This window comes from Scyliorhinus torazame, chromosome 1 (assembly GCF_047496885.1).
Source record: "Scyliorhinus torazame isolate Kashiwa2021f chromosome 1, sScyTor2.1, whole genome shotgun sequence".
Classification (NCBI taxonomy): domain Eukaryota; kingdom Metazoa; phylum Chordata; class Chondrichthyes; order Carcharhiniformes; family Scyliorhinidae; genus Scyliorhinus; species Scyliorhinus torazame.
The window spans coordinates 367,358,764-367,376,252 of NC_092707.1; the positions used below are offsets into that span (position 1 = coordinate 367,358,764).

General features: G+C 46.5%; 1 protein-coding gene across 1 annotated transcript in view; it reads left to right on the plus strand.

Annotated features, from left to right (window-relative positions):
* LOC140426477 (calpain-2 catalytic subunit-like) overlaps positions 1-17,489 on the plus strand; it is a 115,994-nt gene that overhangs the window by 76,009 nt on the left and 22,496 nt on the right. Inside the window, exons 9-13 of the mRNA XM_072511298.1 lie at positions 4-164; positions 1,527-1,696; positions 4,205-4,216; positions 13,775-13,986; positions 15,613-15,655. Coding sequence (XP_072367399.1) covers positions 4-164; positions 1,527-1,696; positions 4,205-4,216; positions 13,775-13,986; positions 15,613-15,655 — 598 coding nt within the window. The remainder of the gene's footprint in view (positions 1-3; positions 165-1,526; positions 1,697-4,204; positions 4,217-13,774; positions 13,987-15,612; positions 15,656-17,489) is intronic.

A 17,489-nucleotide genomic window follows, 5' to 3' on the forward strand; every position in this document is an offset into this window, starting at 1 on the left:
CAGGATGTCATTTACCGATTTTCTCCAAAATTTCTCGCGAGTGGAAATCTGCAACCTCACTCCTGACAGCCTTAGCAGTGATGAGGTTGGCAAGTGGAGCATGATGATGTATAATGGGAGCTGGAGAACTGGATCTACTGCAGGGGGATGCCGAAACTATCCAAGTATGTAATTTTTATTTCTTCTCTATGACAACAGCCCTTAGCATCTTGGTTCCCCGGAGTCACAATTAAAGAGTGGCCCAGTCATGCTCTGGGGAGTCCCTCGAGGAAGATCCCACATAAGGGTTTACCCGGCAATTGTCCAGAAGCGCTAACCTCCCCTGGGCAAATGCGCTGTGCTGGGAACCATCTGGCAGAAATGAATCGTTAACTTTGAAGTTTCTGCTGCTTTGACCCCGATAGTTCTGCGTTCTCTCTCTCTCTCTCTCCTCTTCTCTCCCCCCACCCCGTCCCATCCCCCGGCAGTTAGTGCCATAAAAAGGAGGTGTTACTTAGAATTATTGAATGGAATCCCTACAGTGCAGAAGGTGGCCATTCAGCCAATCGGGTCTGAACCGCACTTTAGAAAGACCACCCTATTTAGGCCCGATCCCCTATCCTATTCCTGCAACGACACCCTAAGGGGAATTTTTATCATGGCCAGGCCAATCCACCCAACCTGCACATCTTTGGACTGTGGGAGGAAACCCACACAGACATGGGGAGAATGTACAAACTCCACACAGACAGTCACCCGAGGTCGGAATCGAACCTGGGTCCCTGGCGCAATGAGGCAGCAGTGCTAACCACTGTGCCACCGTGTTCTCTGTGACCCAGATACACCACACCAATGCAGCCGGGGGGGTGCTTCGCTGCTCCTGTCTTGTCCAGCCTGAGTGAGGAAGGTAACTCCATTCAGAGTGCCGGAGATTGCCACTCTGAGGAAGTTTTGGGCCACTATCTTTTTTTGGGTAGTTCAGTTTAATGACTATAGAACAGTCCCAGAGCAATACTGCTTTCATTTTTCACGTCTTATACACTACGTATATCAATCACTATCACATGAGCTTCTTTTCACTTTGGGTCAAAGGCATTTAAGTGACAAGAAAGCATAATTTTCCTTCTGTTTCAAGGTCAGACAGTACTGCTTCACATTTTGTTTCCTGTGCCAAATCTGTACTGATCAGTCTCATTTCAATGCTTCAATTGAATGAGTTTTACTAATATAACCTTGTGATGTCCTGAAATCTCCATTTTCTCATCAGCAATGCTTTTATTTATGAGGCTAACCAATGTTCTATTGAACTCAAACGTTATTTTCTGTATTCTATCTGTTTTTGCAATGTTCTGCAATTCTGTTAACCACTTGGTTAATACCAGTGTTAAAATAGCAAAGCAAGTAGTGTCATGCGATATGGTGTGTGTTAATTTCTAAACTGTAGTGAAAAAATGAAACCATTCTTTATTGATCAAACTAGATTAACATGCATGTGCATCAACTGTTGCATAACTGATCTAATTGAAAACTATTGTCTTCTTTTTTAGGGACTTTTTGGACAAATCCTCAATTTAAGATCCAGTTGGATGAAGCAGATGATGATCCTACTGATGACGATGATAAATGTAGCTTTCTGGCTGGTGTGATACAAAAGAATCGTAGATGTAAACGGAAAATGGGCGAGGACATGCGTACCATAGGCTTCGCTATCTATGAGGCAGGTTTAAGGAGTCTACCTGTAAACTTACCTGTAAAATAAATAAATGGGTAAAAAATAAAGCAAAGTAAATGTTCTTCCCATGCTATCACCATGTGTTGAAGAACTCTTCTCAAAAGCCAGTTTTGTATATGAGTCATTTACCAATAACTTTTAAAGTGAGCACATTTTTGTTTTCTGTATTTCTACTGTGATACACTCGTGTAGCTGGTGCAGCATGCACAGTTTGGTTAATAAGTGTCGCAAAGTAATATTTCTTAAAAGAGGTGATAAATGAAGTAGTAAATGCATTGGTGTTAATTTTCCAAAAATTACTAGATTCTAAAAATTCCAACAGTCTGGAAAGTAGTGAATATAATCCCTCAATTCAAGAAGGGAGGGAGGCAGAAAACCGGAAACTATAGGCCAATTAGATTGATGTCTGTCACTGGGGAAAGTATTATAATCAATCATGAAAGAGGTTATAGCTGGCAACTTAGAAAAACACAAAGTAATCGAGAGGAATCAGCATTGTTTTGTTAAGGGAAATCCTGTTTAGCCAATTTATTGGAGTTCTTTGAAAGAGTAATGTGTTCTGTGGAGAAAAGCAGACCCTGTAGACGTTCTGTGCTTAGATTTCCAGAAGGCAGTTGATAAAAGGTTATTGTGCAAGATAAAAGCTCAAGGGGCAGGGGTAACGTATTAATGTGGAAAGAAGATTAGTTGACTGGCACCGAACAGTTTATGATCTAACTGGCCCGCACTGTTGGAGGGATCCTGATCACACATAGACCCGATGCGAAGGTAATTTTGAGGCCAATTAACAGCAATCTCCATCTCATTAATAAGATGAAAGCCTGATCTAATGGCCTCCCGTGATCGAACGAGCTCCCCAGTGAGAGGTTGCACGGGTGCCGATTAGTAGTGCCCCACACAAACGTGGACCAGATGTTACGGCAGCTGGGGGGGGTCTCCCAGGCCATTGGAGACAGTGGCAGTACCATGATGCCCTGGTGCCAGGGTGGCACTTCCAAGGGCTGGGGTCTGAGAGGGGGGGGTCATGCCCTTGAAAGAAGGGATATGGAGGGGATGAAGTGTGGGCATGAAGGGGACGCTGGAAATTTGGGGTGGGCTGGTGAAGGTTGGGGGGTCCTGGAATTGGCGGGCCCCAAAGGGGCCATGGGAAGGCACTCAGTGACCCCATAGCAGGATGCCCTCACTTGGAGTTGTGGGGTAATGCCATGTGTGTGTGGGATGACATTGTCCGTGGGTGGGGGTGTGGGGGATCCTCAAGCTTAGTTGGAGATCGGGGCAGCATTTCAAAATGGTGGCTCAATCCCTGAGGATTGCGAGTTCGGCTTCTAGTGATGAAAAAAATTCTAAGTGTGGGCTAGCCCAGAGAGAAACTCCACGGGGCCTGATAAAGTGACTGTGTGGTTAGATTGCAGTGGGGAACTCAAGTCGGGGAGAAACCTTCAGCCAACCCGCCTGAAATTACACTTCGAACCTTTTCCGTTAGATCGCGCCTGTTCTGTTTCAGTTATACAGGGCATTGATGAGATGGTGTCTAAAATACTGTTTTGCTTTGGGTCTCCTGATTTAAGGTCAGGTGTAAATGTCCTGGAGGCAATTCAAAGAAGGTTTATTAGATTGATAAATGGGTTGCCGTATGAGGATAGACTGGGCTTATTTCCACTAGAATTTAAAAGAGTGAGGGGTGACTAGAATGAGGCACATAAGATCCTGAACAGCCTCGAAAGGTGGATGTGGAAAGGATGTTCCCTCTTATGGGTGAGTCCAGAATTAGAGAGCACTGTTTTAAAATAAGGGGTCACCCTTATAGGAGAGACAGGAGGAGAAATGTTTCTTTACGAGTTGTGCCACATTGGAACTCCCTGCCGCAGAAGGTAGTGGAAGTGGGGCCAGAAAGTAGAGGTCGGTAGATTCTCATAAGGCAAAGGAATCAAAGATAGTTGGGAGTATGGAATTTGTCGCTCAGCCATAACCTTATTGAATGAGGCGGGGAATGACCTACCTCTGCTCCTATTTTGTATGTTTGTATTGAGTAATAAATATGCCCATGGCCACATCACATGTGCTGGTGCAAAAATAGTTGAATGTTTGTGAATTTTGCTTGATTATTTTGAGAATAGAAAAATGATGCAGAACCTATCCAGAAGGTGATGAAATGAGTGGAATCGCAACCTTCATTGGCAATTTTGTACATAGTTCGAGGTTGGGTCTGTTAAGTGGCCTTTTCTCCACACTCCCTAGTAGCACCCAGGGCCAGATGATGACAAATACTCCATTTGTTCGCAATTTAAATCTACTTGTATTTATCAATATTGAAGCTTTACTGATATAAAATTTCATTTTATGGCACAGGCATTTTAAATTGGTTTTAGTATCATTACTGAAATGTCACCTTGAGCTTAATTGCTGTCACATCACTTGAAAACATGACCTCAGTTGTTTAGCTGAGTTGTATATCCCTTTAGACTTATATTCTTGTCTTTTTTTCTTCCACAGGTCCCTGAAGAGGTGCGTAAGATTAAGATCCAGGCTACAAAATTAATTAGATTCTTATATGCAGGTGATATTTTGCTAGTTTTAATAACATGCTGAGTAAAATTAATCAAATCAGTTTTGAGAGGACTACTAAAGAAATGGCAGAAATTATTTTTCTTGTAATATTTTTGCCTTATTACACATTATGGGCATGATCCAATGACCTTGTCACGCCTGGTTCGGCCGGTATTACTACGCTCATTACAGCTCACAAGATTTTACGAGATCTGGTGAAGCGTTGCGATTTGGGGTGGGATCCAGATTTGTATATTCATGTGAGTAGTAGGCCTCACTTGAATATGTCTACCCCGGAGTTACCCAAGGCGCGGGACCCAATGGCCTTGCCTTGGGAACCCCGACCCGGAGCCATTTAGCAGTTCTTTTCACAAACGTGGATCAGGCGTACCAGCACTTGGAGAGGGTCTCCCAGGGTCCCATGGGCAGTCGGGTTCTGGGCAGGGTGGTATCCTAGCACTCCCGATGTCACCATGGCACTGACAACCTGACCCTGGCAATGCCATGTGGGCACCCATGCAGTGTGACCCTGGCAATGCCAGGGTGTGGAGGTGGCGCTGGCAGGGCCAAGGTGCCCTAGTGGCATTTTTCCCGTGCTGGATATCGGGCCCGGGGGTGCCCTTATGAGGTGGATGCGGGGGAGGGGGGCTTTAGGACCCCTAATTTGTGTGTAGGGGTGGGTCCAGAGGCTGTGGTGGGGGAGGTTCAGAGATCGGGGTGCCATTTAAAAATGCTGCCTGGTCTCTTCCTGCACTGACGAGCTGAGCTCGTTAGAGCAGCAAATGAGTCTAAATGCAACCTCGGCGGGGCATTCCTCGCCGAGTCCCAAAACAGAAGCAGAGTCCTATTTAATTGCGGTGTCACTTCTGGTGCTGCAAGCACCAGGAAACACCTAAATGCGCCTGAAATGGGATTCTGTTTCTTTTCCATTAAATCACGCCCTATGTCTAGCCAAGGGAGTAAGTAACTGCCCCAAGTAATATTACAGTGTCACCTGCTAGATGGGGTGAGAGTGAATTTGTTATTGGAAAATCTCCTTTTTGGCACTGACATTGTGGCTATAGTAAATGGTTTTTGTGTCGCAGTTTTGACGCCGATCTCCCATCTTGATGAATAACACACACAAAGCTCCAACTCGAGCATAAGTGTCATTTCTCAAAACATGTTTGTTCAACCTTATTTTTAGTTGGGGGAGTTAGGGTGAAGGGTAAAGATTCAGATATCTATAAGTGGCCTTGGGCAGCAGCACAGAATGGGTATCATCAGATGAATAGGCTAAAATCAGTGGAATTGAACAATGGCCGGGGAATACAGTAGACAGTTGATGCAATATCGATGACTATCTTGCCCTTCATCAAGCTCTAATATCTGTTACAGACTTCACGATAAATTCTCTCATAACACTTAAGGGAAAATAAGTTACGAAGTAAAAGTCACAGGCAGGAATTTAATTTTAATTTCTACCCATGACTTTTGCTTTGAACCTTTTTTCTTTTGGTGTTGTGATGGGAATTTTTCATGGGCATATCGCAAAACTTTCAATATGTTCCTGCCAGCAGATCGAAGCCTTGTTTTTGCTCCCAAGACAGGTATGCGGAGTCAGGAAATTTCCCGCCTTGCGCACCCTGCCTTGGGAGAAGCGCTGGATCTTCACTCTGGGGGAGCAGGTGCTTCTTGGAGTTGGGCCTGCTGCCCCGAGAGAAGCTACAGGCTCGTTAAAAAGGCTGACTCGCTGCTCTGGGGTTTCATCCCATTGTAATAAAGGCATTTTAGCCCTCTAATCCTCACCCTCACATCCTTCAGCCCCAAACCATTCTCTATGCTCCATTCATGCCAACCCTTGCCACTCTACCCACCCCGTTACCTCTCATGCTCTATACCAACCAATGCTCCCCCCCCAGAGCCCCTTATAATCCCTATGCCAAATTGGTGAAAACTCATGGCAACACATGACACCCCCCTCACTCATCCCCATGGCCCCCTGTACCCCTGTGCGAACTTTATGCCAACCTGTGCTCCCCACTCAGCACCTTTTGACCTTACACCTTCCATGGTTATTCACCCAGTATCTATCATTGTCAGACGCCTGAAGTCATGCTAAGATGAAATAAAATATAACGGTCTAAATATTTATTACAGACTACACTATAAAAAACATTCTTGTAGATTTAAAAAAATACAATACATTTAAATCCCCATCTGTACTTAATCCCTTATAAAAATAACATTTGTATTCATCGCTCAACATCAAAGCCAGCTAATCCCTTAAGTAACCTTTTGGAATAGTCAACCAAACTGAATTTTACAGCCCGCCCCATTCTAATTTCACAGAATTCATAGAATTTACAGTGCAGAAGGAAGCCATTCGGCACATCGTGTCTGCGCCAGCCTTTGGAAAGAGCACCTTACTTAAGCCCACACCTCCACCTCCACCCTCTCCACCTTATCCCCATAACCCAGTATCTCCACCTAACCTTTCTGGACACTAAGGGCAATTTATCATGGCCAATCCATCTAACCTGCACATCTTTGGACTGTGGGAGGAAACCTGAGCACCCGGAGGAAACCCACGCACACACGGAGAGAATGTGCAGACTCCGCACAGACAGTGACCTAAGCCGGGAATCGAATCTGGGACCCTGGAGCTGTCAAGCAACAGTGCTAACGACTGTGCTGCTGCTGCCGAACTATAATAATAATTGTGAAAGCAGCAAAGCAATAACAGAAAAATGATAACCCTTAGAATTTTGCCAAGAACACCTGTTGAAATTATAGGCATTGGTGTGTTTGGTGTTCATTGTCTAGCAAGGAATCTACAGAACTATTGGTGACTTGTCCAAACCAGGATTTTTATTCATGCACACATGATCAGATACAGAGCAAGTTATCATGGAGTTTCTTTTGACTCCCCTGGAACTACTCCTATGCACGACTGTCCTCATGTACGTCTTATAACCTTCTGAGGATAGCCGGATTTGCCCTGACTTAAAACTGACACTACCTGCTGGTGGGAGGTCACAAAGCTGCATACATGGCCACCTGTTGAAGGGAGGTCACACTGCTGAGTACATGAAATATCGTCTACAGGCATATCACCACAGGCACCAATTTTTCTTTCTAACTTGAGGAACCAGTTTTGTTTTCAAATATAAAGGGCAGGGAATTTAAATAACTTGATCGCTTGACAGTTTCACAGATCTCACCAACTCTTTTTCAAACATCCAAGTCTATTGTTAAAAATCATAAGTCACACACTGTGGGAAACAGACCTCACTCTAGCGAAAATAGGGACTGTTTGAACTTGGTGGCACTGAACTCAAATGACCCTGCTCGGTTCAGGTTTATTTTATTTGTGTGAATCACATTCCGCCACCTTACCCTATCTGCCAAAATAGGATCTGGCAGAAATGGGGGTAGGGATTTACAGAATCTGGGTCCTGGCACCATTTTGGATAAGGCGCAGACTCCAGAACTCCATAAAAAGTTTGGGTCATTGGATGTAGAGTTCATTCTATTTTATTTCTTTTCCAGCCTCTTTACAGCCAATAAATTCTTACCAGGTCAGACAGTTCAAATTTGGAGAGTACCTTTTTGGATTGTGTGGCGCACCCTGGTGACCTGTCCAGAAGATAGATTTTAAAATTATTAAAATCGATGGAGGCCATTTTTCATTTGCTCTCACATTGTTTAACTAACCCAACAAAATCTACATGCTGCTGAGGAGAATTTAAAAATATATATTTTTATTAGCATTTTCAATTTTGTACACAGTTGCATTTTGTGTTTGATATGTACAGTAGATGGGATTCATTTTTTAATATATATATATATATATTCTTGGTGTGCTATCCTCCACCCCCCCCCCCCCCTCCCTTTATATCCTCCCTGTTTGTTCAGGGTGTACTCCTCCCTGGCTTCTGCTCTCCCCTTCCCTCCTCTTTCCTTTTTGCTTTCTGCTGTGTCTGCCATGCGTCTTCCGCCCCCTACCACTCCCTCTGTGGTGTTCCCCTCATTTCCTCCAGGTTCCCTCCTCACTCCACCCCCCCCCCCCACCCCCCCACCCCCCCCCCCCCCCCCCCACACCCCCACCACCACCACCTCGCCCGAATTCCTGTCAGTCGTCTTCTAATTTTTATTTTCTTCCTTTCTAGTTATTGTTGGCTTCAAACAGGCTGGCAAATGGCCCCCATGCTTTGAGGAAGCCTTTTTCCGACCCTCAGGTGGTGTACTTGATCTTCTCCAAGTGGAGAAATTTCGCCAGGTCTGCCAGCCAGTCTGCAGCTGTGGATGGTGCTGCTGAGCGTGCGATTAGGGAAGCGAAAGCTAAGGCGTTGGCCCCTTCCCCATGTGTAGCTCTGGCTGTTCTGATACCCCGAAGATTGACACTTTTGGGCATGGCTCCACCCTCACCCCCACAACCTTGGATATTGTCTCGGAAAAGGATGTCCAGAACCCAGCAAGTTTGGGGCAGGCCCAGAATATGTGGGTGTGGTTGGTCGGGCCCCTCTGGCACAGTTCACATTTGTCCTCCACCTTCGGGAAGAACCTGTTCATTCGGGTTCTGGTGTGGTGCGCTCTGTGCACCACTTTGAACTGCATGAGGCTGAACCTTGCACAGGAGGAGGTGGAGTTGGCCCAGCTCAATGCTTCGCTCCAGAGTCCTCAGCCCACTTCTGTCCCCAGTTCGTCTCCCCATTTCCGCCTGGTCTCGTCCAATGGCGTTCGGGCCCTGTCCAGTAGTTGTGCCTACATTTCCCCACAGTTTCCCCCTCCCTTACTCTCTGTATTGATCAGGTCCTCTAGTAGTTACTCACCTGATGCCTCCTGTCATATTGCCCTGGGGTATCCTACCGTCTCTTTGCAGAGGAAGTCCTTTCTTTGTAGGTGTCTAAGTTCTTGTCCCTTCGGTAGTTCCATCTCCTCCGTCAGTTTGCTCAGTGTTGCTAGTCTGTTTCCTATCTAGAAGTCCCTGACTGTCAGGTCCTTTTCGACTTCCTCCACCAAGTCTGTCAGATTCCAATTATGGATCTGTGTCCCATTCCTGGCTATTTGGATCCCCAGGTAGCAGAATTTGTTTTGGGAGTCCCTCCAGCTCGGTCCCTCCCCCCATTTGGGGTCACCGGGAATGCCTCGCTCTTGCCCAAGTTAAGTTTGTAACCCGAGAAGGTCCCTAACTCTTTCAGGATCTGCATGATTGTTCTCAGTCCTTCCTGTGGTTTCTAGACGTATCGGAGCAGGTCTTCCGCATAGAGTGAGACTCTGTGCTCTGTGTGGTAGTCACCACTGTTGTATTATATTGTATATATGGGTATTACGGTAAGGCCCCTGTGCTACAGGTATGGGGGGGTAGATCCCTGCCTGCTAGCTCCGTCCAGTATAATGGAGTATAGATATGTGTGTTCTCCGAACAGCAGCCATTTTGGCAGCTGTAGGAGGCCACACATCTCTGTGTAATAAAGCCTCGATTACATTCTACTCTCGTCTCGTCGTATTTGATAGTGCATCACTCTGTGCCTCCCCTTAGGATGCCTTTCCAGCTTTTCACGTCCCACAGGGCGATCACCAGGGGTTTGATTGCTAATGCAAACAGGAGCGGGGACAGTGGGCATCCCTGCCTTGTGTCTCTATGCAGCTGGAAGTATTCCGAGCTGGTGGTGTTGGTTCAAACGCTCGCCTTGGGGGTGTTGTACAAGAGTTTCACCCAGGCGGTGAATCCTGCTTCTAGCCCAAACCGCACCAGTATCACTTCCATTTGACTCTGTGTCCAGGGAGACGATTAACTCTGGTGCTCGCTTCCCGGAGGGGGGTCATTATTACGTTCAACAGCTGCCTGATGTCCACAGTTCGTAGCTGCCTATCCTTGACAAAGCCCGTCTGGTCCTCTGAAACCACCTCTGATACGCAGTTCCCCAGCCTTTTGGCCAGGACCTTTGAGAGTATCTTCGTGTCTATATTTTGCAGTGAAATTGATCTATACGAGCCACATTCGTTGGGTCCTTGTCTTTTTTGGGTATCAACAAAATCATGGCCTGTGCTAGAGTAAGAGCAAAGTGCCCCTAGCTAGCGAGTCTGCGAATATGTCCCATAGATGTGGAGCCAGGGCCGGCACAAAGTTTTTATAGAAATCTACCGGGAACCCATCCAGTCCTGGTGCCTTCCCCGCCTGCATGGAGCTGATGCTCACCATGATTTCTCCCAGATCTATCGGTGCTTCCGGTTCCCCCTGCCTGTCCTCGCCCACAACTGGCATATCCAGTCCATCGAGGAACTGTTTCATCCCCGCATCCCCGTCAGGGGGCTTAGAGGTGTACCGTCCTCGGTAAAAGATTTCAAATGCTCGATTGATCTCTTTTGGTTCCGTTACCAGTCTGCCTCAGCGCAGCTATCTCCCTTTGTGGCTGCCTGCTTTCTCAGCTGGTGAGCCAGTAGGCGGCCAGCCTTTTCTCCGTGTTCGTAAAAGGTCCCCATGTCTGGCTTTTCTAGTAGATAGCAGGTAGCATGTTAAAGTCCATTTGTAGCTTTTTCCTCTCCACCAGCAGCTCTACGGTCGGGGCCTCTGAGTACTTTCTGTCGACCTCCAAGATGGAGTCAATTAGCTGTTGCCTGGCTGCCCTCTCTTCCCTGTCTTTGCGCACCTTGTAGGCTGTAATTTCCCTTTTGATCATGGCCTTTAGTGCCTCCCAGAACGTGGAAGGTGAGAGTTCCCCGTTCCGGTTGTTAGTCACGTAGTCGCCTATGGCCTGCGATGTTTTCTGGCAGAAGGCCTTGTCGGCCAGGCGGTCTATGTTCAGCCTCCATGTGGGGCGTTGGGCATGGCCCGTCTCCAACCTCACATTCACGTAGTGCGGAATGTGGTCGGAGATGACTATCGTGGAGTATTCTGCTCCAACAATTCCTGGAAGAACCGATTTCCCCACTGCAAAGAAGTTGATTCGGGTGTTTACCTTATGTACCAGCAAAAAGAGCAAGAATTCCTTCTCACCCGGGTGCAGGAACCTCCATGGGTGCACCGCCCCCACCTGTTCCATAAATGTTCCCAGTTCCCTAGCCATGCGTGTCTTTCTCCCCGTTCTGGGGCTTGATCTGTCGGTCAACGGGCCCTGTACGCAGTTAGTGTGTGTGTCAATGTCGGGGATTTCCGACATGGTCTTCTTTATGAATTCTGTGTCATCCCAGTTGCGCGCGTTCACATTTATCAGTACTACCGGTGCCCCTTCCAGGGCACCGCTGACCATGATGTACCGTCCCCTTGGTCCGTACCCGTCCTTGTCTCAGTAAACCTCGTCCTCTTACTGATCAGTATGGCTACTCCCCTAGCCCTCGTCCCATAACATGAATGTACTATTGCCCCACCTAGCCCTTCCTTACCAGCAGTCTATCCTTCACCCACAGTCTCCTGGAGGTAGATTATGTCGGCCTTCAGGCTTCTCAAGTGGGCAAAGACTCAGAATCTTTTCACCGGACCATTAAGTCCCCTTACATTCCAGGTGACTATCCTGATGGGGGGTTTCTGACCCCCCCGTTCCTGTGGGATCAACCATATTTACCTGTTGGACGCGCCCCTGCTCTCCGGGGTTTCCCTTTGTTAGGGAGCCGTCCAAAATGGTCGCACTGTTCGCACCATGAGGTCGAGCCCCTGCGCTCTGGGGTTTCCCTTTGTCCAGAGGTACACCAAACATGGCCGCCAACTGTGTGTACACCACATATGTGCGCCCCTACACTCTGGGGTTTCCCTTTGTTTAAGGGCCTTCCAAAGTGGCTGCTTGCGGCACCATCTTGATTCCTAGGCCTGCTCCCTGCCTGCCAAAGCCAATCTTTCTGCCAACTCTTCTGCCCTATTCTGTTTCTGAACTTCTCTGTGTCTACCCCCCCTCTCTCCCCCTCCCTTCTGCTGTGCCCCCCCCCCCCCTCTTTGGCCATATGCTCCGTCTCCCCAGAGAGGTGCACCCACCGCGGCCCCCCTTACTATCTGTCTTCCCATCCTAGCCCTCCCTGCTAGTATGGTGACTCCCCTCCCAGGCTGGTTCAGCCACATATCTGTGTTATCTGACTGTCTACGTTCCCTTCACCACCCCTCACCTGCTTTCCCTGTCCTTGCTTCCTTCTCTGTCTATTCAGACTCTTTGCGCGTAACGAGGCAGTGCAGTCCCGCACAAACACATCGTCCAGACAATAGACTCTGGTTTCAGCTTTTTCTTTCCCTTTTCAGTCCTTCCCCAGCACATCTTCATCATTGCAAAGCTTGGTCTCTTTCCAGGTCGTTGGTTCTCATAAATTCATTAACTTTGGCCGGGGTGTTAGAATAATGTTCTTTCCCCCGGTATGTGACCCAGAGTCTGGCAGGGAACAACTTGCCAAACCGCACCTCACGTTTATAGGGCGCCGATTTTGCTCTGTTGAATTCGGCCCTTTTCTTTGCAAGGTCTGCCCCAACGCCCTGGTAGACCCGGATTCTGTGTCCTTCCCAGGAGCTCGATTTCATCTGCCGGGCCCACCGCAGGATCCTTTCCCGGTCCTGGTACTGGTGCAGCTTTATCCTGACTAGGTTACCCAGCATTTGGGCGATATAGTCTGTTGGGTCCCTGCCCTTGATGTCTTCCGGCAGGCCCCCCAATCAGAACGTTTTGTCTCCGGGACCAATTCTCCTGGTCCTCGACCTTTCCCTCCAAATTCCTTTGGGCCGCCACCAACCATTTCACTTCTGCCTCCAGAGCCACAATCCTGTCGTTCTGGTCCATCAAAGCTTTTTCAAGGTCCAGGATTGTTTTCTCCTGGGTCTCCACTTTCTGCCCCATCGATCGTGCGCTGGAGGGAGGCCATCGCCTCCATCACCACCACCTGGATCTCTGTTTTTAATCGCCTCCTTCATGGCGGCCAGTTCCTTTTACAGAAAGCTTCTCCACCTGCCCCCTGGTGGGGAGGGGGAGGTTCTCATTTGTGTCGGCGCCAATGCTCGGGTCGCCGATCTTCCCCGCTCTTGGGTGTTCGTGGCTTCCACCTCGCCTCGTGGGTCCGCCACCTCGTCCGCCCGTTGGTCGTGTCCTTTTCCGCCACTTGTGCCTCTCGTCGGCCCCTCGAGCTATCGCTCCCCGGCATCCTCTTTACCACTGTTAGTGTTCACCTGGGCAGTTGTTTTTGTTGGCTTTGCGGCCTAAATTCTCTGAAATTAGCTTTTTTGGTTCTAATTGGGAAGAGAGCCACCTGATGTGCATCCACTCAGCACATCACCGTCACCGGGAGTCCTGCTAAGGAAAAGTTTTACAGTGAAGTAGATGAGGAGTTGACCAATGCTTTGTTGTTTTTTTGCTCTCCTGATGGTGATGATATCAGTGTGAATGGAGTTGGAGGGTTGCACCTTTGGTAACCTGCAGGCTGTGCTGTGGAGATATTTTGCCTGTTGCACCAATCTTGGATTTGAGGTATTGCATATAATCGATGGGTTGCTGTAACACTGCACAAATATTGCAAAATCGGAAACAAGCTGACATGATTTTTTTTTTTGTTCCTATAAAATAGTATCAAAACCAGACCAATATTCAGCTGAAGAGGGATTTTTTCATGACGCATGCATCCAGCGCAAGATCGGAAACCTTCATCAACCTGCGAGAGGTCATGACCCGGCTTGCTCTTGAACCTGGGCAATATTTCATTATACCATCCACTTTCGAGCCAAATCAAAATTGCGACTTTCTGATTCGTATCTTTTCTGAAAAACAAAGTGAAGTACAGTAAGTATAAACGATACGGGTAAAGATCAGAGAAGCTGGCTTGTCCTTTTTAGAGCAGAGTTGATTAAGCAGAAATTTAATAGAGATGTTCAAAATTTGACGGGTTTTGATACATTTGATACAAGGGGAGAGAAAGTCTTTTCACTGGCAGGCGGGTCAGTAAACAAAGGAAAAAAGTTTAAGAGAATTGGCAACAAAAAGAAATGGAGGACGATGAAGATAATGTGGAGATGCCGGCGCTGGACTGGGGTGAGCACAATAAGACGTCTTACAACACCAGGTTAAAGTCCAACAGGTTTGATTGGAGTTACTAGCTTTCGGAGCGCTGCTCCTTCATCGGGTGAGTGAAGAGGTGGGTTCCAGAAACATATATATAAACAAAGTCAATGATGCAAGATGATACTTTGAATTTTTTAATGCAATGAGTTGTTATGGTCTGGAGTGCCCTGTCTGAAAGGGTGGCGGAAGCAGATTCGGTAGCAACTTTGAAAAGGGAATTGGATAAACATTTCAAGAGGAACGTTTTAAGGGCCATGAGGAAAGCCGGGGATGGAACCAATTGGACGTCTCTTTCAAAGACCTAGTACAGGCACAATGGGCCAACTGGTCTCCTGTGCCGTTTGATTATGAGTAGCTTTTGGTGAAATTGCATTTCGCATTTGTCCAAAGGATGCAAATGATGTGTAAAGTGGATATGTCGCACTGACACACACACTCATTTGAACATCAGTAAATGATTAAATGGTGTAAAATGTAGTATTTGATCTTTTTTTTACCGACCAGCTTGTCTGACCTGTGAGTGCGTAATGCTACCACTACAAAATGTGTTTAATTTTCCAGCACTTCAGGGGAAAATATTCTGCATGCAAATATTTCACTGATAATTCCAGTCAAACCAGCAGCAAAATATTTTGGGTAGTTTACTAAATTGGAGCCTAATTTTTCTTGTGTACATATCTTAATTTTGCAGCGAGGAGAACCTTATAATTGTTTAGAATTAAATTGCATGCAGCTAACGAATTTAGTTTGTGCTAAAATGTGATGAGAGTACTAAATCCCCAGCACCCCGAAAGGGCTCTGTGGAATTTTATGTGGTAAAGTCTGAACCATGCGTGAGGAAGGTACCGCTTTTAATTTCTAGTCTGTGTTGAGTTGGTCACTTTCAGTGGGAAGGTTACAACACTTGATTTCTGTACCCCTAAACTTGGTTGAGCTTGGCAAGGCTTGCCAATCCCTCCTGATAGCTCTCCTGAGTCCTGTGCTAGAAAGTGTGCAAATGTAAATATTGGCTGAATGTGAGGTTAGACTTGCCTGTGATGCACTCGCATGTAAAATAACCTGGAGGTGGTTGCTGGCAGAGCAGCCATGTGAAAAATAGGTATTTGAGTGAAGGACTGTAAGTGTCAGTGCCCATTGAACACCCCTGCATGTGTCAGTCCACTTCCTTCAGGATTGGAGGAAGTGGGGAGAAAGTCAAAGGAAATCACAAACTGTCGAAAGAATTGTGTTGCATGAGAATTTATTACAAATTCCCTTCTAGACATTGAATTGAAATGTATTCGGAATACATGGAGCATGTCTGAAAGTTTCACTGTGAGTAGTAATGTATACTTTTTCCTATTACAGAATAATGGATACTAACGTTGATGCAAAACTGGAAGATGAGGAGGTATATGCGATTAATTGTTGTTGTTTGTTCTTTGAGATGTTCTGGCATGTCCTCAAAGTCAGTAACGTTAAATGTCACAATTCCGACGTCCCAACATTCATTGGCCTCCTCTCCCTCTTGCCTGGCACTCAATTAAAAGCAGATGCATATATAAGCCTGCCGAGCCTCGATAAATGCTCAGCTGTTTTATGCTGCATAACTGCTTGAGTGTTGTGACTTAGCATTGGGAATCCCACCAGGTATTCAAGATGACTGGGCTAAGGCCGAGGCACAACTGGAAGACTGGGTGGAACCGAGAAGGAGAATTTGGCTCCAAACGTTGGTGACAGTCATGATCAAAATGTATTTTGCTTCACTCAACGTGCAGCTTGATTCATGTGTTCAGTTCTAGCCACTGAGACAATCAAATATGGGAGGCAGTGCTGAGAAGAGCCATTAGCTAATTCCTAATTGAGAATCTGGAATAATGAGTATCGATCAAAGAAATGTGGGCTGGTTAGACTTTGGAGAAAGGGCCAGAGAGGCAATTATGTAAATGGTGCAGATATGATTTTAAATAGAATGAAAAGGTAACATCGGAAATTTAATTCTAAATTAAATTACATGAGTAGGACAAAAGGTTACACACGTCTGTGACAGCATATTAGCGACTCATATTAAGTTCATCACACAGTGGTCAATGTGTGGAATAGACACCGAGAATACTGGAGGGAGAAACCCTGGAATTATTTACAACCAATGTAAAGGGGCGAGGGGGGGGGATCTCGGGGTCACTCTGGGTGGATGAAATTAGATGGATTAAATAAAAGTCCTTCCCTGTAAATATCCTGATATGTTTGGTAGATATTAGATAGCATACTGGTGGTTCACCCTTGTGCCTGCTGAACACAAAGAACAATACAGCACAGGAACAGGCCCTTCGGCCCTCCAAAACTGCACTGATCACGTGTCCTATCTAGACCAAACACCTATCCTTCTATACCCCGTCTGTTCATATGTCTATCCAGATAAGTCTTAAACGTATCTTAAACACTAACGTATCTGCCTCAACCACCTCACTTGGCAGTGCATTCCAGGCCACCACCACCCTCTGTGTAAAAGAAATCCCTGCACATCGACACAGTGCTTATTTGTTGGTTGTCATTGAGATATATAAAGGTTTTTTTTTATACCTTCCTTCCCACCTATCTTGTTGCACTTTATGGCAAGGTAGATTGTTCACCTACCCCATCACTCTCTTCTGAAGTAAAGTCGGCCAAAAGACAATTCTCTCCATGCCAGCATGCCCCACAGCCATAATAGGCCCTAGGCAGGTTAAATTGATGGAGAGTGGAAATTGTTCCCCTCACTTGGGTGGAGGTCCTGACCTTGGGAGCTGCTGGCCAATTCGATTGGCCGGCAGCTCCATCATTCCTGGCAACAGTCACAACTGAGGCCCAGAAGAGGCAATATGTCAGTGCTGTGTTCTGTCCGGCAGGTGGTGCAGAAGGAGGCAGGGAGTTATGATACCTTGGGGTAGGGCAGTAGGGGGTGTCCCTGATGCATATATGGCACTGTTACACCTGGGCTAGGGTGCAGTCAATTCCAACCTCCCTTTACCCGGAGTTCCATCACAATTGAATTAACCAATAATTCTTTGAAAAATGCTCAAAGTCTTTGTCCTTGGCTGCCCAATATTTACAGTCACCAGGTTTGTAAATTTAAACACAATTACTTTTTATTTACAGCAAGAACTATAGTGAAATATGCAGAAAATACAACTGGTTAACTATTATCTAATTCCTAATCCCCGACTTTAATTCATTTCTCTCTCTCTCTCTCTCAATACGTTTAA